This window comes from Filicampus tigris, chromosome 4, assembly GCF_054856515.1.
Source record: "Filicampus tigris isolate MCC_2025a chromosome 4, RoL_Ftig_1.0, whole genome shotgun sequence".
In the NCBI taxonomy this organism is placed as follows: domain Eukaryota; kingdom Metazoa; phylum Chordata; class Actinopteri; order Syngnathiformes; family Syngnathidae; genus Filicampus; species Filicampus tigris.
Window position 1 is genome coordinate 25,946,060 of NC_141220.1, and position 23,261 is coordinate 25,969,320.

General features: G+C 42.1%; 2 protein-coding genes and 1 non-coding gene across 9 annotated transcripts in view; 2 read left to right on the forward strand and 1 right to left on the reverse strand.

The window, feature by feature from the left end:
* Positions 1-1,904: 1,904 nt before the first annotated feature.
* Positions 1,905-11,607, reverse strand: pus7 (pseudouridine synthase 7). Of its 2 annotated transcripts, XM_086029043.1 has the most exons (17): positions 11,306-11,607; positions 10,246-10,542; positions 10,083-10,167; positions 9,329-9,448; positions 9,113-9,254; positions 6,232-6,249; positions 5,948-6,059; positions 5,448-5,525; positions 5,240-5,368; positions 4,171-4,296; positions 4,031-4,092; positions 3,792-3,952; positions 3,597-3,723; positions 3,415-3,516; positions 3,199-3,328; positions 2,477-2,568; positions 1,905-2,370 (listed from the first exon to the last, which is right to left on the reverse strand). In XM_086029043.1, exons 2-17 carry the CDS (start codon positions 10,530-10,532, stop codon positions 2,234-2,236), a joined length of 1,908 nt encoding a protein of 635 aa, XP_085885169.1. In that variant the 5' UTR covers positions 10,533-10,542; positions 11,306-11,607; the 3' UTR covers positions 1,905-2,233. The 2 variants fall into 2 exon arrangements, with proteins under 2 accessions (XP_085885169.1, XP_085885170.1); XM_086029044.1 differs by lacking the exon at positions 6,232-6,249 and having other exon boundaries at positions 11,306-11,605.
* Positions 11,608-11,687: 80 nt separating this feature from the next.
* The window catches only part of srpk2 (SRSF protein kinase 2), a 43,620-nt gene continuing 32,046 nt past the window's right edge, over positions 11,688-23,261 (forward strand). For 2 of the 6 annotated variants that reach the window (XM_086029037.1, XM_086029039.1), the window contains exons 1-3: positions 11,736-11,848; positions 13,216-13,331; positions 13,554-13,620. In XM_086029037.1, coding sequence (XP_085885163.1) covers positions 11,835-11,848; positions 13,216-13,331; positions 13,554-13,620 — 197 coding nt within the window. In that variant the 5' untranslated portion in view covers positions 11,736-11,834. Of the gene's footprint in view, positions 11,849-13,128; positions 13,332-13,553; positions 13,621-20,824; positions 21,377-23,261 lie in introns of those variants that run through there. The other 4 variants (XM_086029040.1, XM_086029042.1, XM_086029036.1 and 1 more) reach the window with 4 other exon arrangements.
* trnat-agu (transfer RNA threonine (anticodon AGU)) lies at positions 12,335-12,408 on the forward strand. Its single transcript has one exon. It is a non-coding gene; the product is annotated as a tRNA-Thr (tRNA).

Below are 23,261 nucleotides of genomic sequence, written 5' to 3' on the forward strand. Positions count from 1 at the left end.
AGCCTACTGTAATTCAATGTATCCAAATGCACACCCATACAAATGTGTGCTCACTTGATTGTTTCCCTCCCACTCCGCAAAACGCACATGACAAAACACTTATAGTCAACACGCAATCAAGGGCACAAAAGAGCTCACGAGACGTTACATTTTCGGTCGTAGCAGGCAATATAATTCCCTCCCAAATACTTAACATTTTTAAAAACTGAGATCAAGTCATTCAAAAGATACAATTTTATTGTTTTCCCGATATTGTTGATTTTCACACTGAACTGGAAGGACAAATAACTAACTCATTATGCTGTATTGTGAGAATAAGTGTTTGTAGGTTTTCACTTGGTCCGATATCCTTCATTTTATGAAAAAAAAAAAAAAAAAAAAAATCGAATATACTTAAAAAAACAACAACTGTTTTTCACCTAAAGAAGCTCTTTTCTGAATGTATTTTTGTTTTTCACTCATTTTCATGACTTCCTTCAATATCAACCTTTTTTTTGTAAAATATCAACAATTTTAACATATTAAAGAAACAGAAAATATATACTGAATGTGCATATACTATATATGTGGTATCCGCCTTTGTAATATCACTTTTTAGCTGGGGGAATTATTTTATTTTATTTTTTTTTTAAAAAGAACTCATGATCCCCCGCCCACTTAATAAGCCTATGACTTTATTCAAAGGAGGATTGGGCCATACAAATAACCCAACTCAAGAAAATAAAATTCACGCTTACTTTCTTGTAAGATTAGAACGTTGTTCTTGTAACACACAGTATAGTTTTTTTTTTCCTTGCCCAAACGCCCTTTCCTAGAAAATAAGCTCAAATGAGGATTGAAGCGCGAGCTGCAGTGCTTGACGGACGACTACGTTAGTCTGGCATGGGCTTACTGCGTAAACAGCCAAGATGCTTCAACGGTAAACAGCAAGTGCAGAGGTCACGTTAGCATCGGCCTGTTGTTACGGGAACAGATGTTTCCACATACATTCCTGGCTTTTCTCTAGCTAGTCAACACACACACACACACACACAGCATAAAAGGAAATAATGGTGGCGCAAATACAAGTGTTTCCATGGCACAAACAAGGCTGGGCATCTCCGTGAGAAGCACCAAAGACGGATGCTTTTAATCGACATCCACATCCGAACAACTAAACATTAACGGTGGCAGATGACCACGATACATCCGTCCAGTCATCGTTTGAAGTTTTTGTTCTGTCTGATGCTTCATAATTATGATACACATTGAATGAAGTTTTCATTTTATTTATATATTCATTTTCATTTATTTATTTATTTATATATTCGGAATTTCAAGAATGCCCTAATGCGAGAAAAAGTTGATTTTATGAAATACATACTTGTATTATGAGAAAATGTTGGGAAAATGAAAGAAAATACATTTTGAGAATTTTTTTTTTTTTACAAGAAAATAAAAGTTAAGTGATGAAAAAAATCGGAATCAAGGACATTGAGGTTCAAGGTTCATTTGGAAAAATGAACGAAAAAAAACAATTGAGAATAGTCGTGAATATGAAATAGGTAAAATCAGGTGTAACATAATGATATGAGAAAACACTTGCAATTGTATGATATAAAGTTATTATATTTTGAGGAAATGTCCAATGTGTAAATTAGGGAGAGCCTTGACAGAAGATCAAAATTGTGAGAATAACACAAATTATATATATATATATATATATATATATATTTTTTTTTACGAATATTAACTGTTTTATTAATGAGTGTCACATTTTCCCGAATTGAATTTTTTTTTTTTAATGTTCTCTTAATATTAGGAGTGCAGTGCATTTTGCAGACAAGTAAAACTCGCAAAACAGTGCCTTGATGATCATTCGTGAACGTAGACTGTTATATGTCCCAAAAAATATACAGACAGACTGAGCTTCTCAATGATTTTAATTCATCCTGTCTGCCAGGGTCACTTGTACATCAGTCAAATGTTATTTTAAAAAAGAAAGAAACGTCTCCAACTTCTGCACAAGCAGATAACAAAAATAACCCATCTCTGCACTGAGGGAAAAAGTTAAAACAGCCCAAATAAAACACTGTTATTAGTGATTTGGGATGGTTAAAAGAAAAAAAAAAAAGCCAGTCACACTCACACCCTGTAATTGTGGCCAACAGGAAGTTGCCAGAAGTGTTGCTTTATCTAAGTCAAACAATTCGCTTGTGCAAGTGTACCTAATAAGGAGGCCGGCGTCCCGGTGTCAGTTGAACCAGGTGGTGTTGAGCTGCGTCTGTTTCTTGATGCTGGTATCCAACTTCAGCACTTCCCGGATGGCCATGGTGGCGTACGTCGAGGGTGGCAGCGAGAACTCCAGCCGGAGAGCGCGGTACTTCCCTTCTGTTAGGAGGACAAAAACAAAAGCCTTCAAATCCATACTTACCAATATGTTCATTCTAGATACTGCACAAAGCTTTGTTTTGTGTGTTTCCTTTTGAGTCCTGACCTGTGTTGAATACCGGTGCTGGTTTGTTCTCAATTTTCTCAAAGTCAGTGTGGACCAAAGAGATTTTGGGGTCGTCGTACTCGATCACCTCCCTAACACAGAAAAGACACAACACTATAAAACTGCAGATTTCCATGGTACTGAGAGGATTTTTCCGTGAAAGACAAATGAATGTTACACCAAACATTTTTTTTTTAAATCCATGTTATAGCGGGGGAGTGGTAGGTGAACACTGTGCTGTGTGTATTTTTTTATTTTTATTTTTTCACTACACTGACCTACAAGGAGTGCCTGAGAACATTTTACAAAATTAAAACAAAGAGGATTAAATGTTCTGCACCTGAAAGCGAAATCTGTCAATGAAACGACTCGAGCCAATGTGCAGCAACCATTTAACAGGGATGCATTCACCCAAGTTACGTAAAATTGATTACCGTGGCTGTTTAATTAACTGTGCGCACACACTTTTGTTTAATACTAAAGTAGATTCCTGTATTGTTATTTTGTTTGTACTTTAGTAAATAATTTATGAGGAAAATGTTTAACAGCAATATTACGCATGTAAATCATTCACAGAAAATGTATTTATTTTTAGGCAGTTGGTAACTCAGCAAAGACACGTGTGAATGATCCACCTAAATTTGAGCTAGAAGAAAGAAAAAAAAAAGAAGAAAGAAAAAAATTAATAAATAAATCGCCGAATGCTTAAAAGGAGCACCCACCAGCTGACATCGCTGGGCCTGATGAGGACGCGTCTGTAGGCTCCGGCCAGCGAGTAGTCCTTAATTTTGTGTCGCATGTTGTCGATGTCCAGCCCGTCTGCGATCAGCATCTCTCTGTAACCTTTCCCCACTGGTGCGCACACACATTTTTTTGCCATGTTTATTAATGTTTTTTCATTTTATTTATTTATTTTTTTTAAAGGGAGGCGGTCTCACCATGGTGAGAAGGGTAGATGACGTCGAAGCCAGGAAGCGGCATCACGATGTCATGTATGGAGTGGCTCCTTGCCTCCTCTTCCGACAAGATGTGTGCCTTGGCTTTAGGCAAACACAATCTCATTGATTCTCGTCAAGGTCACACTTACAACACAGTCAGCCACCTAACGACAGATACTAACTTCCTCGGAGCACCAGGTCGCCCTCCACGGCTGTGAGTCCGAAAGCGTCGATCCGGCGGCTCACCATGGTGTTCCAAACCACACTTTGGTAGCTGTGGATGTACATCAGGCGGTTGTTTCGGGGGATCTGCACCAAAAGACGCAGAAGAGCACAACATGAAGGCGGGCCTTGGCCGCAAATTTACAATCACTAACCAGTCCAAAGGCGGTGACGATGTTATTTTTGCCGTGTTGGGACAGGCCCCGCAGCAGCTGGCCCTCCACACAGCGCTTATTGGGCAGTTTCTTCAAGGCCGCCTCCGGGTCTTGAGTCTTGGCCCACTCCTCCCTGCAACGCACCAGGAATTCTTTCTCAGCTGCGGGGAAACGTATGACGGAAAACGTTAGCGAGGCCACAAAACTCCATTAGAGGTGGAGTAGGAACGCCTTAGTACCTCCGGGACGAGGCTTCAGAATTAAATCCACCACTTGCTTCCAATCATTCTTCAGGATGGCCCTGTCACACCAACAAGAAGGAGAGTTTGTTCGCATGTGGCGTGAGCGAAGGTGACGTCGACGCGCGGGACGGCGTTACCTGCCGACTTGCTGCGTGGGCACCGCTGTGGTGCCGAAGCGCTGCATGCCGTAGTAGTTGATGAAGCCCGTCTGCTTGAGGGACGTCATGGCCTGATGGACCTGGGCGTCGGTTCCTGAGATGTTTCTGGTGTGAAGATTTTCAAAATAAGGAGAACCTCTTGAGTGTCAGTCAATGAAGAGCATTTGGACTAATCTTTTAAGGCCCACAGACTACTGTGTTTAATGTCTATGTAAACACAGAAACTACCAAATTAAGTATTAGACTCCCTTCGTTCATCACACAAGAAAAAATTGTTTGGAGTATACCTTATTCCATTGTTTGGCAATCATAAGTAAAACACCAATTTTGGATGGAAAAAAAAAACTCAGAAAACAAACTTTTTGCATGCTATTTAGTAGTAATAGTAGTAATATTTGGTAGTGTGTGTGCATGCCGTGTGTGCGAGCGCGTGTATATACGTAGGTCATGTCATCGCTTCTACTGCTACATATAAATCTGCGTCATATTTTCGCACTTTTGTGACACACTTTGTAGTAGATCTAACTTGACAAACACATTGATCAATAACAACGGTCACATTTTCAAAGGTCCGCCATATTTTAGCATCTTAGAAATTGTTGTGAAACACGGTGAGCTCATTCCAGAGAGATACAATACTGCCATCTGATGGCCATAGCTATTATTTTTTAAACTTTCACTGATAATGATCAAACCAGAGTTGGTTAAGACTTTGCTCCACCCATTGCCATAAACAATTGTAACTGATGGCAATTCACGTCATCAACAGCGCTCAAAGAGTTGACTATGAAGTGGTACAATTCAAAATTATGAGTCACTTAGCGAAACACGCATTACAATTGTTTACTCATTCCAGCACTAAAAACACAGATCCATACTATTATTTCTTGTTTTTTCTACTGTTAAAATTTACGGGATGGACGCACCTGTTCCACAAAGTGTTGGAAAAATCCAGAAATTGATGGGAACAGAAATAACAGGCATTCAGGGGAATGAACTCACTCACCTACTCCTAAATATGATAAACAAAGCCCAACATTTCGCATACCTAATGACCACTGTGAAGTGGTTCCCCTGCAGCTCCCCAAGCTTGAGGGGGTGATTCTTGTAGGAGAAATTCCCCAGCTTGAGGTTCATCAGGCACTTGTTAAGGTGGGCCAACCTCTCTGCTGTGATCCTGAGACAGAGACAAAAGCTTACCGGCGTAAGCGACGCATCCAATGGCCGCAGAGGTGCTCGACCTCTTCCACACTCACTTGAGCACAGCGATCTCCTGCACAGTGATGGCCCTCTTGTCCTTAGTGCCCATATAGGAGAACATGTTGGGTCTGAGCCTGCCAAAAACACCATACAAAGCGAACTCAGTGGAGCCCACAACTGAGCCCATTTTATATTTGACAAACTTTACAAACTATTTGCACGCTATTTAGCACTAGTAGTAGTAATATTTGATAGTGTGTGCGCATGCCGTGTGTATGTACGTACATTATGCCATCGCTTCTACTGCTACATTTAAATAGTCTCCGTCATTTAAAATGTCATACGATTTCAAAATCAATCATTTCAGGTTAGGGGCCACTTTGATCCTGGTCAAAAGAGTTAAGTCTGCAGCTCTGAGTTCATTATTTGAGGAAATATATTTGAGGTTGAGGGACGGGTGTTTTCATTTGGTAATCAACAAGAACAAACGCCCGTCTCACTGTGTTTGGTAGAGGCAAAAATAACAAAATATATTATTGGAGAACTTCACTGATACCTGAGGAACTTTGACAGCACATTGATGGCGTCCATCGTGTCCTTGTTCTCCTTGTACAGCACAAAGTGGCAGAAGCTGCCACGGTTTTTGGGCCAGAAGTGTTTCCTCGGTGCTTTTAAAAGGACACAGAGAAAAACTCTGCACATAAATACATGTGGAAAATCATATCTGAGACATTCACCATGACAAAATCTCTTTCTGCCTTGAACTGTTAACAGAATAGCAAAACCTGCTTTAACACCTGACATCTCCTGTTCTTGCTTGTGTGGAGAGGAACTTCTTACCTGCAGATGTCTTCACCTCTATCCCAAGAAGAGCAAAATATAGACAATAGAAGAGCGTTACTTAGCATAAGAGGTTTGTGAGCGAGGAGGTGAGCCGCATGCACAGACAAACCCACGGCTGGACTGCGGTTTGTATGGACTGAAATAGGATCGGGGCAGGCATTCACAATGAGCCGTGAGCCGGATCAGAATCTCAATGAGGGGTTGGCATCCTGAGTAGACTCATGCAAGTGTTTTTAGGCTGGATTTACACTGCAAGGGTTAAGCGACAATTCAGATTGTTTTTGCTCTCAAGTGGCATATTTGGGATGTGCGTCACGGCAGCACAAACAAAAAAAAAACAAAAAAAGCATGGGATTAAATATCTTCAGATCGGAATCAAGTATTCTAACGATTATCCCAGCGATTAATCGACCAATCGAATACGATTTGATTTTGCATTTTTAAACAACAATACGTACATGTGAGGTGCAGATATTTTTGTCCACTTGCTCTTTGCCTTCATCATGTTCTACTCTAGCATCTGTGACTTGGACGTTGACTTTAAAAGACGGGGGCTGTCCTGGTAAGTGACATGGATGTCAGCAAATTAGAATGTAGAGTTGGTTAGCTGTTAACTGCCCAACCCGTTTTGTTGTATTGTGATTTGTTCAACAACACCATTGAATTTGAGGTATCAATCAATCAATCAATCAATCACATTTTATTTATATAGCACTTTTCATACATAAAAATGCAACTCAAAGTGCTTTAAAACATTCAAAGCAAAACATAGAATTATCTTCAATCAAAAGAAAAGATAAATTATTTAAAAGTTGTTGAAAGCCAAACTAAAAAGGTGTGTCTTGAGCTTCCTCTTAAAAATATCAACAGTCTCTGCAGACCTGACATCCTCTGGCAGGCTATTCCAAAGGTGAGGACCAAAATGGCTGAATGCAGCCTCGCCATGCATTTTGGTCCTCACCCTTGGAATAAATAAAAGGCCGGCGCCAGAGGACCTCAGGATCCGCGAGGGCTGGTATGATAAAAGCAAATCAGATAAATAAGATGGCCCAAGACCATTAACACATTTATAAACTAATAAAAGTACTTTAAAATCGATCCTGAAACACACAGGGAGCCAATGCAGCAATTTCAAAACTGGCGTAATGTGCTCCCGCCCTCTGGTTCTCGTCAGCACCCGAGCGGCTGAATTCTGCAGTAGTTGCAGTGGTGAAATGCTCTTTTTCGGGAGGCCAGAGAGCAGGGCATTACAGTAATCTAAACGACAGGAAATAAAGGCATGCATCAGCACTTCCGTGTTAGCCTGAGAGAGAAACGGGCGGACTCTGGCGATATTCTTAAGGTGATAAAAACCAATCTTGGTTACATTTTTAATATGAGGAATAAAACTGAGCTCAGAGTCAAAAATGACGCCAAGGTTCTTCACACAGTGTGAGGGATTAAAAATGTGTAGTTTTGGTAAAAGCTTCTCTCTCTGACCTTCGGGACCGATAACTAAAACCTCAGTCTTGTCCTCATTGAGCTGTAGGAAATTATCTGCCATCCATGACTTGATATCTAAAATGCAATTTAAAAGGGTATCAATGGGTCCTGTGTCATCAGGAGACACGGCAATATACAGCTGCGTGTCATCAGCATAGCTGTGAAAGCTGATGCCGTGTCCCCTGATGACATCCCCGAGGGGAAGCATATAAAGATTAAAAAGTAAGGGGCCTAAAATCGAACCTTGAGGAACCCCACATTTGATTTCATGAGTTTTAGAGGAACAAGTATCCATACTTACAAAGAAATATCGGTCTGTGAGATAGGAATAAAACCAGTCAAAAACAGTACCAGAGATGCCCACTAGATTTTTAAGTCTATTTAATAAAATTTGGTGATCTACTGTATCAAAAGCAGCGCTTAGATCCAGTAGCACCAAGACTGTGAGTTTTCTCACGTCTGCAGTGCACCTAATATCATTTAAGATCCTTAAAAGAGCAGTCTCCGTACTGTGGTTCATCCTAAAACCAGATTGATATTTCTCAAAAATATTATTTGTATTTAAAAAATGATTCAACTGGATGAAAACCAGTTTTTCTAAAATCTTACTTAAAAACGGTAAGTTGGATACGGGTCTGTAGTTATTAAAAACGCTCGGGTCAGAACCGCTCTTCTTTCTTCTTCAAAGAAAGTAGATGGTATGCTAAATTAAACTAGCTAACATTGATACATTCCTTCGTGCCGGTGATGGTAAATGTTGCACTTTATCTTCCTTGTGCAAAATGATCCCCAACTTGCGACTGCAGTAATATTGGTCTGCGTAGACATTGAATAGGCATTACATCAGGATTGGACATTTTGACCTGCGGTGTAATCCAGCCTTATCGTCATGCACATGCTGTTTCGTTTCTTAACAAGGATGTCGGTGAATGTGCGCGTTCGTTCACGCGTTGTATTGTACATTGAAAGCTCGAAAGTCAAACAACCTGCCACGTGACCAACATTTTTAGCAAAACGATACTGTCACTCTAAAGTCGCACCAAACATACTTGCGCTAAGACCTCAGCGTACAACACAGGACGTCATTACGAGAGAAAGTGTTGCGTCGACGCTTCTTCAGGTGAATAAGGTGGTGGACCTCCTTGATTTTTTTTCAGTTCAACTCATTCTCCACTTGTGCGGCAACATCAAATGAGTTATTTCAAGCTTTGCAAATAGACCTTTATGTTTCCTTTGACAACTTATTTGCTCACCTGTATGACTTATTTATGTGACTTTAAATTTAGACCAGATTTGCATTATTTCCAATGGGAGAAACAGCTTTGAAATATGAACTATATGGTTGTGTTGGACCTCGGTGGTTGCGCTTTATTCGTGATTTTAGGTCTCTACTCACCAGCCAGAGCTTTCTTGCCAGCAGCATGGTAGGCCACTATGAACTTGCGACCGTCCTTCTCCTCTGTCTTTGTCTCCAGGCCGGGGAATTGAGTTTTGATGGCTTTGTGTACCAGTGTCCGCTTATCCTTGGACTCATCCCCCTATAAAATAGATAAAACGGGCTTTTAAGACATGGCGCTAACCCGGCATAGGGATCCAGCGAGTGTAAAGTCACCTCGATGGAGACGAAGCTCTCTTTGTTCTTGAACAGCTGCAGCTCCCCGAGCTGCTTCTTCTGTTCCTCGGTCAACACGGCGCGATCGCTCGTTGGATTTTCTTCTACTGCTGCTGCTTCCTGATGGGACGAGCACACACACACACACACACACACAATTTAAGATCACTCCAAACAAACACTACAAAGGCAGCTTCACAAATAAACAATACATGGTATGGACAAAAAGTGCTGTGATAAGGTTCTCGCAGAAGACATATTCTGCTAAATTGACTTTTTAAAAGGCTTGTACACTAATATTTGTGTCTCTGGAGTGACCATTACGTGTGAAATTCAATAACCAAGTAAATATCAAGCCCCCCGTTTCTGAAAATGGGTCTGCTAGTGAGCCGTTCTGAATTTTGCAAATTGCACTATAACAATACGGCTAATTTCCATAATATCCTTCTCCCATGACTTGACATCTACACTAGCCAAATTTTGCTGCCATTTCCATGCAGACTTCACTATCATGCCAAAGCCAAAAGGTAAGGAGAGCTGCAGTTTTACTATAGAAAGTCCCCAGTTTGGTTGCTAGTTGCTTGTTGAAAATATAGTTGCTAATAGAGTCTGAAAAGTCACTAATTCGGTCACAAGTGAGTAGTTCTCTCTTTCACCCCAACCCCGGTCATCATGTTAACCAAAGCCATACTCTGCATATCAATTCAACTTCAATCATTTCAACCAGAGTGCTACAAGCAGATGTTTTGCTTACCGGAACCTCTGCAGGAATCGAGAGGTCATCTAAGTGCACTATCTTTCCTTCTTTGCTGATTTCATGCACAACAAAATCGGAGTACCTGAGTAAAAATGATAACAAATCAATAATGGTGCGAGAAACGCGATGGAAGAAAAGGGTGTGATTTTCGAGGACAAACCTCTCCTTCAGGATTCCCGAGAAGCCCTCGTGGTCGCTGACGTACTTGCAGATGCCCACATCCAGCTCGGTGAGGCCGTGCTTCATCATGTCGGCAAACGTCTCGCCGCTACCATCCTCCTCCTCTTCTTCCTCACCATCGCTCATTGCTCCCTGAGGAGCTCCGTTCTCATGTTCATCCTCAACTTTGGCTTTCTTAGTCACAGTCGCGTCGTCTTCCTCATCGTCGAGACAGGCTCTCTTCTCCCCAGGGTGAACTGGAGCTTGTGTGGGCTTGGAGTCATCCATTGTAAGCAAACTGGGACACATAGAAAGGGATTTTTTTAAGGAGACATTGCGACAGATCACATCTTTTGTTGTTACTAGGGTGGCAAAAATCAAGGTTAGAAACTTTCAATGGGCCTCCACAGGAATTTACAAAATTGCCCTTGGTTGTCACAGTAACAAAAGCTGGACTCGCCATTGGCTGAGCAGTATTTGGGGCGAGATGAGGGCTTGCTTAATTTATGTGTGTAGAGTGTTCTCTAATTCTTGATCCTTGCAGGATCTGGACCAGGAGTCACCAATGTGGTGCCCGCGGGCATCAGGTAGCCCCCAAGGACCAGGTGAGTAGCCCATGGGCCTGTTCCTAAAGTTGCTCACCAGTGATGGGACATTGTGATTATCCAGGAATGTTGTAGAAGTGATTATGTGAAAATATAAACAGTGGAAGGTATTTACTGAGGTAATGTTGCAAATTGATATTTGTTTCATAATTATTATGAAAAATAATTAACATGATCGGTGTATTCATGTAAATGAAAATTCTGAAGTGTGTATCTAACTGGTAGCCCTTCGAATAATCGGTAACCAAGAAGTAGCTCTCAGTTTCAGAAAGGTTGGTGACGCCGATCTAGACAGATATTACAAATCCTGGGTATTGTTTTATATTGTGAAAAAATGTACAACATGTCGACTTCAAGTTAATGCAGATGACATAACATTAGTTGTTTTTCATCTTTTGTAATATTCAACAAATCTTAAGACAATGAGCAATCTCTACAACAATGCTTCGCACTTACCAGTCAAAGGGGAGATGAGTAGCTTAGCATCCGTGGATGTTAGCACAAGGTATCAAAACACGGGGGGTAATAGGACCTAATGCGGTAACTAACACCTTAGCAGAATTATCTATTCATTACCAATATTTTACGTAGCCAAGAATGGAGCTAAACGGCGAATTAAGTGAATAAAAAAGGCTTTATCCCTAATAGCTCGTTCAAACTACCTGCGAGCGGATACAGCACAAAATCAAGCGAGACAATCTACATCATAACACGTGTGTGTACATGTGCGCATGCGTTTATTTACTTCCGGGGTTTACTACAAACCCCGCCCACTATTAAAATTAAAAAAATCCTCGGTCAAAGATCTGAAAAAAGAGAGATCAAAGCACGCGCCGGGCACGTTATCCTCACATGACGCAAAATTGTGTTTCTATGACTAAGACACTTGAGTAATTGGTGCAGAATCAACCAGATTACGTTTGGCGTGAGCTCGAGTATCTGATTCACGAGCTATGAGGCCAATAGTTGTCTTTAAAGCTGTAGAATGTGCATCGACGGGTGAGTGAAGAGATTTGCGACAGAGGAGACTCGTTTACGGCCATCGCATACTCTTATTTTGTATCCCGTTAAATAATATTTAACGTGTTTCCATGATTTTTAAAAGGGTTTAAATTATCATATGTTAAAATAATTTTATCCAAACATGGGGATAACGTGGTAGAATAATCCTAAATAAAGCGATTAGACGCACTGCCGTAAAAAACAAGCCTGGAGACGTTGAGAACTACTACGGCATAAAGTTGGACGTTTTTCTTTTTTGGGGGGCGAGGGGGTGGGTAGTATACTTGTACTTATCAATGCCACAATCTATCACAACTTTGTATGTATTTAGCTAATTACTGGTGAGAATCAATCACGTCTACCTCTTATACCTTTTCGCTTGAGTTGCTTCCAAGTACGTCATACAAACAAAGTGAATATAGGGCCAGTGGATTTGGTTGTTCGTGTAAAGATATGTATCGAATTCTGAGCACCAACTGCACCGGCGCCGTGGCTTAGTTGGTTAAAGCGCCTGTCTAGTAAACAGGAGATCCTGGGTTCGAATCCCAGCGGTGCCTTTTATGTTTTTTTTCTCCTTAGAAGAGCACGCACGTGTTGTTTTTGTGAAGTGTCATAATCGAAAATCAAACTAAATTCAGCATCACATCAGGAAAAGTAGTGCAGGAACGTAAATGGGAAGTAACGTGACCAATAGGTATTTTAGTAACATACTCTGTTGTAAACCGTCTAAATGTTTGCATTCTCAGACAGTTCTAGACAAGAAAATACAGTTTGCAGCTACACACAATGTGAATTTGAGACATAAAAACAGTTACATAAAAAAGACAACCAATTGTTTATTCGTCATATTGTTGTAGTTTTATTTAATGAAACACTTGCTTCAGGTCCCTGGCATTAACTTGCAAAAAAAAAGGCACCTACTCAAATGCCCTCAAAAGCAAACTGCTCTGCAAACAAAATGAAACCATTTCGAGGCTTGCCTTTACTTGCAAATTTTTGCTTTTTAGGGTGTTCACCGTACTTTATTGTTTAGAAAATTACTTTGGCTGTGGCATCATAGAGCATTTCAGAAAGAGCTAAAAAACAAAAAAAAGCTGAAGTTCCACAGTGAAAAAACACAAATGAGTGAATTTGCCAGTGTTGAACTGCAATTATGTGGTGCGTTCATTACTGAAACATTACTGAAACAGTAAATGAATTGGTGAACTTTTGCACTGTACTGTTTCATTCTTAAGGCTAGTTGTTTTGTTAATTCAACATTCTGTTTGGGGTTCAAGCACCCTTAAATTCCAGATCCTACAATCGCCCCTGAATCATACTGGAGTCAAGTAGTTGTTGCATGCAATTCCCGCTTTGACCTGCAGAGGGAGCCAAGAAAGGAAAAAGAAAACGCACAGTGTGGATGTAAAGAGTGTGCGTGTCTTTGCTGGCTGCTCCTGCCCAGAGAGGAAGAGGAGGAAAAACATGATCTCCAGGAAAGGTGCGTTGATCTCCCGCAAAGCCTTCCAACTCAAGACCGCACCGCCTCCCTTCTTATGCGCCTGCATTTTTGCCGAATCGAACCGGAAGTGGCGCTGTAGATTCCTGCCTCGTTCTGACGTGCGTTCTCGCCTCTCCTCTCCTCTCTCATCCCCTGCTTCCTTGCACCCTTTCCCCTCGCATTGGGACGTCGCTCATGCCCTGCTCGGTGTCAACTCACTAGTGTTGGCCATGCAGTCCAGGAAGAGGAGGCCGAAGGGGAAAAAGGAGAAGCCGGCTCATCATCGGAGGTAAGCCGGGCTGTGGACTTGAGGGGTGGGGAAGCGGTTGTCTGCCGCCGTTCGGTGCGTACGTCTGTGCACGACGCCCGCCGGCGTACGCCGTGAGCACGTTTGGATGCTGCAGATAAGTTGCAACTGGGTTGACACGCTCGACAGCTGTGCCTATTGAGCATAATTTTGCAAGAATGCCTTTTCTTGACACTTGACTTTTCTTGCCATTCAATGTCAGCATTGATCGGGGTGTATGTGTGCGGTTCTGGTGTGGAGAATCTTATCAGTGTCTGCAGTGGCTGTGTAAAGTGCATGCGAATTGGAGAGTGTGTATGTGAGTGAGTGGGGGCTCTCCGTTGAGGGTTGGGATTGGCGTGACGTCACTCGCCGACACCAACAGGAAGCGGTCTGTTTTGGTCACGCTCTTGTCGCGCTGTCAACGTGTGGAATCACCCCGTAACACAAACGGACTTAAATGAAACTGTTCTACGTAGATACGATATTACAGAAACGCCTTAATGAGAAAGAATGAAAAACATTCACTCAACGTGGGGCTCGAATCCCCGACCCGGAGGTTTAAAGTCTCATGCTCTACCGATTGAACTAGCCGGGCAGTGAGCAGCATTTCGTCGTCACTTCAAACAATCTACAGAGTGTCATCAAAAATGACAAGCATCATTTGTAAACTCCATCACTTCTGTTTGATCAATTTTGAATCCCTTTCATTGAAGTTATCGTTAACATTTAATTTCTGGATATCCACGATTTTTTATTTAGGTTTAAAGTTGCCACCTCATTTAAAAAGCTCAAACAATCAATTTGTGTCAGGCTAAAAACAAACAAAACAGGGATAAAGCAGCCCTCAGGCAAAGCACATCTTAAAAGCATTTGACACGTTTTCCTAATAATACTTTATAATACCTATATTTAACCTTACTTGAATTGAGTTAAAATTTTTGGTAGAAGCAGCTCAAGGATTGGTGGGACACAATTTGTGAGAAGGCAGCTCTGTGGTAGATTGGACAGATTCTGGTAGAATGCATCTTAATGACTGGTTGGATGAATATATGGAGATGGTAGGTCAATGATTGGTTGAATGAATTTTGAAAATGGCAATTTGGCCAAATCTTGGCAAAATGAACAAAGTAGGACATGTAACGTGCCATGACAACATTGACTAGGCACTAAATGGCAGATGGCTACCAATAGCGATGAAACCAAGTTGCTACGTTGAGTCTGCAGTTTCTTATTGCAGCTTAATCCCTTCTGCCTTTAGACTACTCCCTAAAATAACGTCCCGGCATGCCGTATGCTGTGTGTGTGTGTGTTGTGCGCATTACCATGGAAACATGTTCTCGAGCAGGCCAAAGTACTGCAGCGACCCTCAAGTCGGTTGCCGTGATTCTGCCCACTAGTCGGGACCGGGGAATCATTGCACGTTTTTTATCAACAGCCCTTCCATTGTTGGTTCAGCGGCGGTAAGTTGACCTGCACCCTTTACAAAAACACTCAAAACAATGCTGGTGTGGTGGTATTTTTTCATGGGATTTCCATGGCAGCCCATGTACGATGCCAACAAGCATTAAAGATCCAATTACAGACTTGAAGTTGAAATCAAAGGTGAAAAGTGATAAAAATACTACTTTATTTGAAAAATAAATAAACATTTTATCAACGCGTAAGTCAACCCAAACACATATTTTTTAAAGAATATGTTCTATGCAGGGCCACTAGTTGAAACACCGCATTCTGATTAGTATTGCGTTTGTGGAATATGAGTTTAGCAACAAAATCCACCTGTTTTTAGCCGTCCCTGGGAGCGGCCATTTTGTCACTTCTGTCGACTGAAAATGACATCACACACCCTCAGGGCTCAGATAACGACCAATCATAGCTCAGCTTCAGAAAACAGATGAGCTGTGATTGGTCGTTATCTGAGCCCTGAGCAACTGTGATGTCATTTTCAGTCGGCAGAAGTGACAAAATGGCTGCCAATCGAGCTAGCTAAAAACGAATGGATTTTACCGCTCAACTCATATTTCATATTAATCATCTTGCCTTGTTTCAACTAGTGGGTCTGCATAGAACATATTTTTGGGAAAAAATAGTTTGAGTTGACTTCCACTTTACATAAACTAAACCTGTAATTCACATTTTCTTGAAATTCAGCAACAATGCAATGTTTTGATTGATGAAAAAGTCCTACAAATCGTTGGCAAATATTGGAAGACTGAAGGTTAGCGATAGGTTGGATACATTTCGCCAGATCAATGATTGAAAAGGCAAATTCTGGTAGAAAGTCCGCTCATTGATTAGTTGGGCGAATTTATCTTAGTTATTGTACAAATGTTTGTAGGATGCAGTACCAAGATTGGTTGGACGAATTATTTTTGTCAAGACGCTCAGTGATTGGCCAGATTGTGGTTAGCTCACTGATTGGATGGATGAATTTTGGAGCAAGCAGCTGGCCGATTCTTGGTAGGAGGCATTTAATTGGATTTCTATGGCAACACATTTCAAGCAGCCATCTAGTCAAGCCTGAAGTAATGGAGTCTACAATAAGTGAAATAAATTCCACAGAGTGACAAAGAAATGTTATGCATCGTCACGCTGCTGCAATGGCAACTGCGGAAGAAGCTTAACAAGTTTTTTTGTGTGAAGTCTTATACGGCCTTATTGTTTTATCGATTGGACCACTATGCATTTAAACATCTCTTCCTCTCCGCCGACCAGTAATGATGAATGATATAACACAGTCAATACTCACTCTCCTCACTTTGAACTGCTCCGTTTCTGCTGCTTCCTTGTTTGCAGCCTACTTAACGATAGGTTATACTTACGTGTATGTGTGTGCTTTCACATCAGCTACTTTTTAGCGAGGCTCCTGCCATTGTCAACATTAAATTACAGTCAATGCTTTCAATGTTGTGCTGTGTGTAAACCACAATTATGACTGCTAAATCAAATATTCATCATATGGAGGATGCAAAAATGAACTAAATGGGTAGGCAAAACTAGACAGGGAATGACCTCGCATATAGTGGAGAACTGTAAGTAATTGTTCGATTGAGCAGGCATGGAACTATTTTAAAAATACGTGATCAAACCATTATTCAAGCTACGTCAATGACATAAAGACGAGAGGGAATCGTTTTAGTCACCGGTTGTGTTTATCAGTGTTTGTATTGTTCATTCTAACCGTTAGGGGGCAGCAGTGTACTGTAGACTGCGGGTGAAAGTCAAGGCTGCCAAGATAAATGAACATCTGTCTCCATTTTGAAATAATACTTCATAAATATCGCGTGCGCCCTCCATAATTTCACACTGTAGACTTACTTGTGCTCCCCTATTTCTTTTTGGGAGGCTTGGTACACAATGTTGAGTGGCATGTAAACAAACTCTTGTGTAGCGGCATCCATCTTGAGCGAGGTAATAAGCCCTCACTCAGCAGGTGAGGTGCTATGAATCCCCCCCGGCCCCCATCCCCCTTGTCTGCCATAACATGCTGCTGCCGTTATCTGCAAGCAGACTGATGGCCCACGTTTGGAAACAGACGAGGACGTTTAGATTTCCTGCCTCTGCAGACAATAGAATGGATGGATGGATGATTGAAAGGCGCAGGTTCAATTGCTCCCTCATTTGGCATGCGCATTTGAAGTGCCTTTGAGCAAACTGCTAGTGACACGATAAGTGTGTGATCACTGACGTGTGTTGCTTTTCATAAAAAAAAAAAACCTGGTTCCAGACCAGAAAGTGGAGAAAATTAGAAAATTAAGAGTTTGGTGAAAAGCAAAGCAGTGACTTTGATGTTTATCTTTTATATTTTGTAATAGCACAAATCATAATACAACGAAAACAAGAAAGGGCTTTTGATGGCAAAGTAATCATTTATTTACAGAAATGTATTGTGAGCGATGCTGACTCACTGCATAACTGGAGTTGGAACTTCAGTGGCTTTTTATTTGTTTATTTATTTTTACATACGTTTTTTCATTCATTACTTGAATTGTCTCATGAACTATTGTGACATATGCTATGTTTATACCATATACACATATTCTGTCCGAGTGTGAGGTACCACAACTTCTCAGGCTTCCAACATGATGCCGTTACTCTTCCTCATAATTGATTTGACAAGCCAAGAGTCACCCCCTGATTTGATCTCCTCTACTCAAAAGCTGTGCTGATCTCAAATTCAAAGCGATGCAACGCCACCATCTTCAGGCATTTGTTGACCATTACAGTCAATGGTTGAAAATGAAATTGAAACGAAGTACGGCTCGTATCGTTAACACGCATTGTCATTTCTTTCTAGAATGAAAATGTTCTCATCTCTCTCTTCCTCGTTTTCCACCAATCAAACATCACGCGGAAAGACGCACAATGGAATTGCGATTCTTTGCTGCACTTTCGCCTCCGTGTCAAGGTCATCTTAGTACGGCTCTTGTTTTGCTTCTAAATGTTCGGATGTGATTCTGCTGGTGCTCCATACAGCTGCGGATCAATTCAAGTGGGATACAGTGAAAAATCTTTTGACTTTTTGCTTTGAAACCAGTCTTTTTGCAAATATGTATATATACACGTAATTGTTTCACCTATCTTTATTTACAATAATGGGTTTGGTTTTAGTTCATTAGGTAAACCGAACGTGAAGCATGTCTAAGTGCCCCTTGCATCCTTCAATTTATCTATTTGAACGCACATGATTTACTCATACCTTGTGTGTGTGTGTGTGCGTGTGAGTGTGTGAGTCTTTTTCCACTTGAGGGCAGTGTGTAGTAATTAGACATTACAGCTGCTGACATGAGCACATCCAAGTGTAACAGGAGCAAAAGAGCAATGCACACATATTCTCTGTTTGTCTTGCTTTGATTCATTGCTGTTTTGTGTGTTCAGAAGTGTGTGTGTGTGTGTGTGTGTGCGTGTGCATCCTCTCTCCCCAGCCAGCATCCACCAGGCAGTATGGAGAAGTAGGCCGCTTAAAGATAGCTCGCGGCAGCCTCAATACTGGCTCCTAAAATATATCTGCTCATGAGAGTCATCATCTCGCCCCCCCCACCCCCCCATGCCCCCCTCTTCCGTCATCTTTCCGAGTGAAATTTGCACATGGATTTATGTGCCAGGCTGCTTGTGGGCGTGTCTTAATGTGATGGAGTGTACGTGTTCTTTAGTGTTTTTTCTCCTCATGGGCAATCTCACTGAGCAAGTGTGTCCCTAAACGCCCCACCTCCTGCTTCCTGCCCTGACCTGACCCAGGAAACGCTTAACATCGATGCTCCTTTAAAAAAATAGCTGATGCGAACTGTTAAGAGACTGACTGAAAAAACTATTTTGTGGGCTCCATTGACCCGTTATAAATTGCATAACGCACTAAAAAAAATTAGCTCGGTTAAATCCGTTTTTTTTACTTCCTGTAGCAGCTGACCTCTGATTACTGTTACTGTGCAGCCAAACTTAGAGGAGAGTCACCGTCGCAAAGACAGCTGCAGCTGTCACAGAGCACTTTACATTACAACAATAATATAACAAGTGAAAGCAATAAAATAAAAGACAAAATACCACATACAATAGACACCGGAAAACAGCAAAAAAACGTCAGTCTCACGTCGGATTAAAAGCTGGAAAACAATCGTATTCAATGATTCTAAGAAATCTATTAGAATAGTCTTTGAATCCAAATATACTTTAAATTTTTTTCCAGATTAATTCCAAGATTTTACTGAAGTAAATATCGGTTCTAAGCTATGTAAAAAAATATAGTTGAAAAATACAATTAATCTTGATTAATTGTGGAAATTTTGGCGATTAATTAGTTAAAAAATTTTAATCATTTGACAGCACTGATTTTTTTCATATTTAAATCATATTTGCTCATGGAATAGCTAAAGAAGTTTACTTCCTCAACAGCAGAGTTCAAAGTGACATAATGGTCCTTCATATAGAAAATGTGCACATATTGCGTTTGTTATTGAGTTTATTAACATGTTATAAAGCCTTAAAGCGGAAGTCTACCCACAAATGTTCTTAGTCAAAACATGGCATTCTGATTAATATTGCGTTTGTGGAATATGAGTTAAGTAGCAAAAAGCCACCCGTTTTTAGCCATCTCAGGGGGGCGGCCATTTTGTCACTTCTGTCGACTGAAAATGACATCGCAGTTGCTCGGGGCTGAGATAACGACCAATCACGGCTCAGCTTCACAAAACAGGTGAGTCGTGATTGGTCGTCACCTGAGTCCTGAGCATGTCATTTTAGTTTCACGGAAGACTCTCAACTGTCCATCGGTGTGATTGTGAGTGCGAATTCTCGTTTTTTCGATCTGCGATCGGCTGGCCCAGCTGTACCCCGTTTGTGACCCCAAAGTCAGCCAATACCCACCTCCCTAATAGTGAAGTGCTCACTGAAGTGATTCCAACTTCTTCATCGTCGGTCATGTGACCCACAAAAAGTGGGTGAGTGAGTGAACATATGCAGAAAAAAGCGACCCAGGGCTCAAGTGTTCCTCTTGTGCTAAATCTCCAGTGAACACACGTGCAGAATGAGGACAATAGTTTGGCCCAGAGACATGATGTCGTCTTTTCATATGCGACATGGATGCCATTGCTTTAAAGCGGGAAGTCGTGTTATTATCAACAGAGATTTGTTTACGTCATTTTGTTGGCATTTTATGAGATGAAACCAAAATCGAGCATGCGCTTGTAATCAGAAAGTGCGTGATAAATGAATTGAATGAACCTACTTGGGACATAGAAACGCATCGGTGCACCCACAGACTAATATTGAGGTCAGACCGAGGGATCGAGACAGACCCCCGCCACCCCACCTCACATACACACTCAATAACATCATGGCACGCCCTCTGGCTGCCTCAACAGTGAGCTGATCGCTCATGTGCAAGCGCACCCATCTGCCCAGAAAATAAAGCTTTGGAAAAAAAATGAAGATGAGGTCGAGGGAGACGGCAGTGAGGATGCGAGATAAAGAGGAGTGACGAAGAAGCAGGAGGGGAGGGGTGAGGATTTGAGGCAGATCTGTGTCGCGTTGCCCTGAGATACAGGATGTCGTAATTAGGCAATTGGGAGAGAGGGCGAGTGAGTGAGAGGTGGGGGAGGGACTAGGTCCGAGGGGGAGGAAGGGGAGGGAAGGAGAGCGAGTGCGCCAGAAAGTGTGTGTGTGTGTGTGTGTGGGGGGGGGGGGGGGGGTGTGATGCTTTTATTTCCCTGTTGCTGTCACAAGGCGACACCCCTCCACACGCGCGCGCAGTGGAATGTTCCGCCGGGCTCTGTTGTTGTGCAGAGCGGCAGAAGGCCTGACACAGGCAGTGGGAATCAGCGACACGGCCACGCAGCCGGACACACGCTGAGCTCTGGAACGACGTCTTTTTTGAGGGGTCTCCCTTTCGTCGGCCCGGCGAACCAGGAGCGCCTCGGAAGGGAGGAGGCGTGGAGAAAGCGGGAACGAGGAAGGAAGGAAGGAGGGAGGAAAGAAAGGAAGGAAGGAAGGAAGGAAGGTGCTCCTGTCATCATCTTCGGCACATTGCTCCTTTTTGTCCTCCATCCTCGGAAAAAGAGGACAGCAGAGGAGGCGGAGGGGTTGGGGGGGGGAGACAGTAACCCGCTCCTCTCCTTTCATTCGGACTCACTTCAGCAAGATACAAACAGCCGGAAAAAAATAAAAGGCGCCTCCTCTGTTCGCTTCTGGTCCCTCGGCCAGCGAGCGGCTAACAGGCTCCGCTCATGTCAGTGAACTCGGAGAAATCCTCGTCCCCGGAAAGGTAACGTCGTTGTCCTCCTGCTGCTCCTGCTGCTGCTTCTTCTGCTCCGTGTGTCCGCCAGTATGTCCTCGTCATGTTTCCGTATGAGCACCTTGCATGCTTCAGGCCTGCTTGCTGGCTTCGCGTCCTTGTTCGTCGGCTCGGGTTCTTCCGTTGTCTGGGACAAACCGACAAACAAAAAGCAAAGCAAAACACTGCAGTGTTTGCATGCTGCTGGTTGAACGGAGCATCCTTAAAAAACGGACGCAGAGCTTTGTCTTGCTCACACGCACACACACAGCAAGCATCCATTTTCTACTTGTCCTGTTCGGGGTCATGGAGTGTCGGAGTGTGCCCCAGCTGAATGTGTACTTGAATGTGTATTTAGGATGATGACTAAATATTCAATCTTTACACAAACGGATAAGTTAGGGTTATGGAAGGCTTTTTTAGGCTGGCCGGATACCGGCCTTATGTTAAGGTATCGAGTGCTCACGGTGGCTGCTGATACCAGCCGCGGATACTTAAGGCGAAAAAATGGGCGAAACATCATCTGCGTCAGATAGAAAGGTTTTGTTCATTGTGTTCAATGAAATGTTATATATCCAAAGTGCTGCAGGTATCGGTGAGTACTCAGAGTGAAAATGCGTACTGGTATCCGCCTGGGGAAAAAAAAGTGGTCTCAAGCATTTCTAGTATGTTTATGAAATCACTTATTTTTGGTAAATTGTAGACTGTGGACATGTCAAAATTAATGGAGTAATGGCCAACTAGTCGATTATCAAATGAATACTGTTTGATTAATCGTTTAAAGAGTTCAACGTGAAATTGCCCATACCCACTAATTCTCTCCTCTCAACTATATATTATTTTCTGATTTCTGTAGTCCATCACAAAAGATGGCTGATTATCTTTTTGTGTTCAATCCAAATTCATGTGGGAAACAATGACCGAGCCAGAAACTGAATCAGTTTCAAAAAGGTTGGCGAGTACCTATCGTCCGTTAATTCTGTGTAAACCCAAACTATTTTTGTAAACGCTGAAGACATGAATGGACATACTTATTTTTAAGTAAAAAAAAAATGTACGCACATTACATTACAATCCCCAGCAAGACTGTCAACACAGGTCAGCATTAGCTACGTGGGCTTACCCATTTCAGCCCCCCCCCCCCCGCCCCCACCAGCGCCGAGCAACGGCCCGACAACGAGGCAGCTCCTTATACGCCGTCATTCGTACGCTTTGAGAAGCGCCATGAGGCGAACAAAGCGGCTGATTGAACATTCTCCGCTTGTGTATTTCATAACAGACAAAGACGGTAGTGACGGAACATCTCACAGCACGTGGGGAGTAAAATGCAGCAAAGATATGGCTGGTACAAATTGTACTCACACTTCTTGAAGAGTTATACGCTTGTTTTGAATCTGTATCATTTCTTCTTTATATTTTCGATTGGAAAAAAACTAAAAAAAAAAAATGAAAAGGTTCAGATCGATTCCAGTGCAAGTATTCACTGTTGAGTTCTCACCGACGCCGATGCTGAGTACCGATACCGCTAGTACTTATGATACATAAAATTTCAATTAATGCAATGACAGATAATTGTGAACGAACGAAGGAAGACCTTTCTGTTTTTTCTGACGCACATGATGACTCACAGATGTGTCAAACGGCCGCAGTCGTAGCACCAAATACCGGCAAGGAAGACTTTTTGATGAAAGGGGAAGTCAGCCAAACATTTTTTTTTTTTCAAGAATATGTTCTATGCAGTCTCACTAGTTGAAAAAGGGCATTCTGATTAATATGAAATATGATTTAAGCAAGCAAAATCCACCCCTTTTTAGCCATCTCCGGGGGCGGCCATTTTGTCACTTCTGTCGACTGAAAATGACATCACACACCCTCA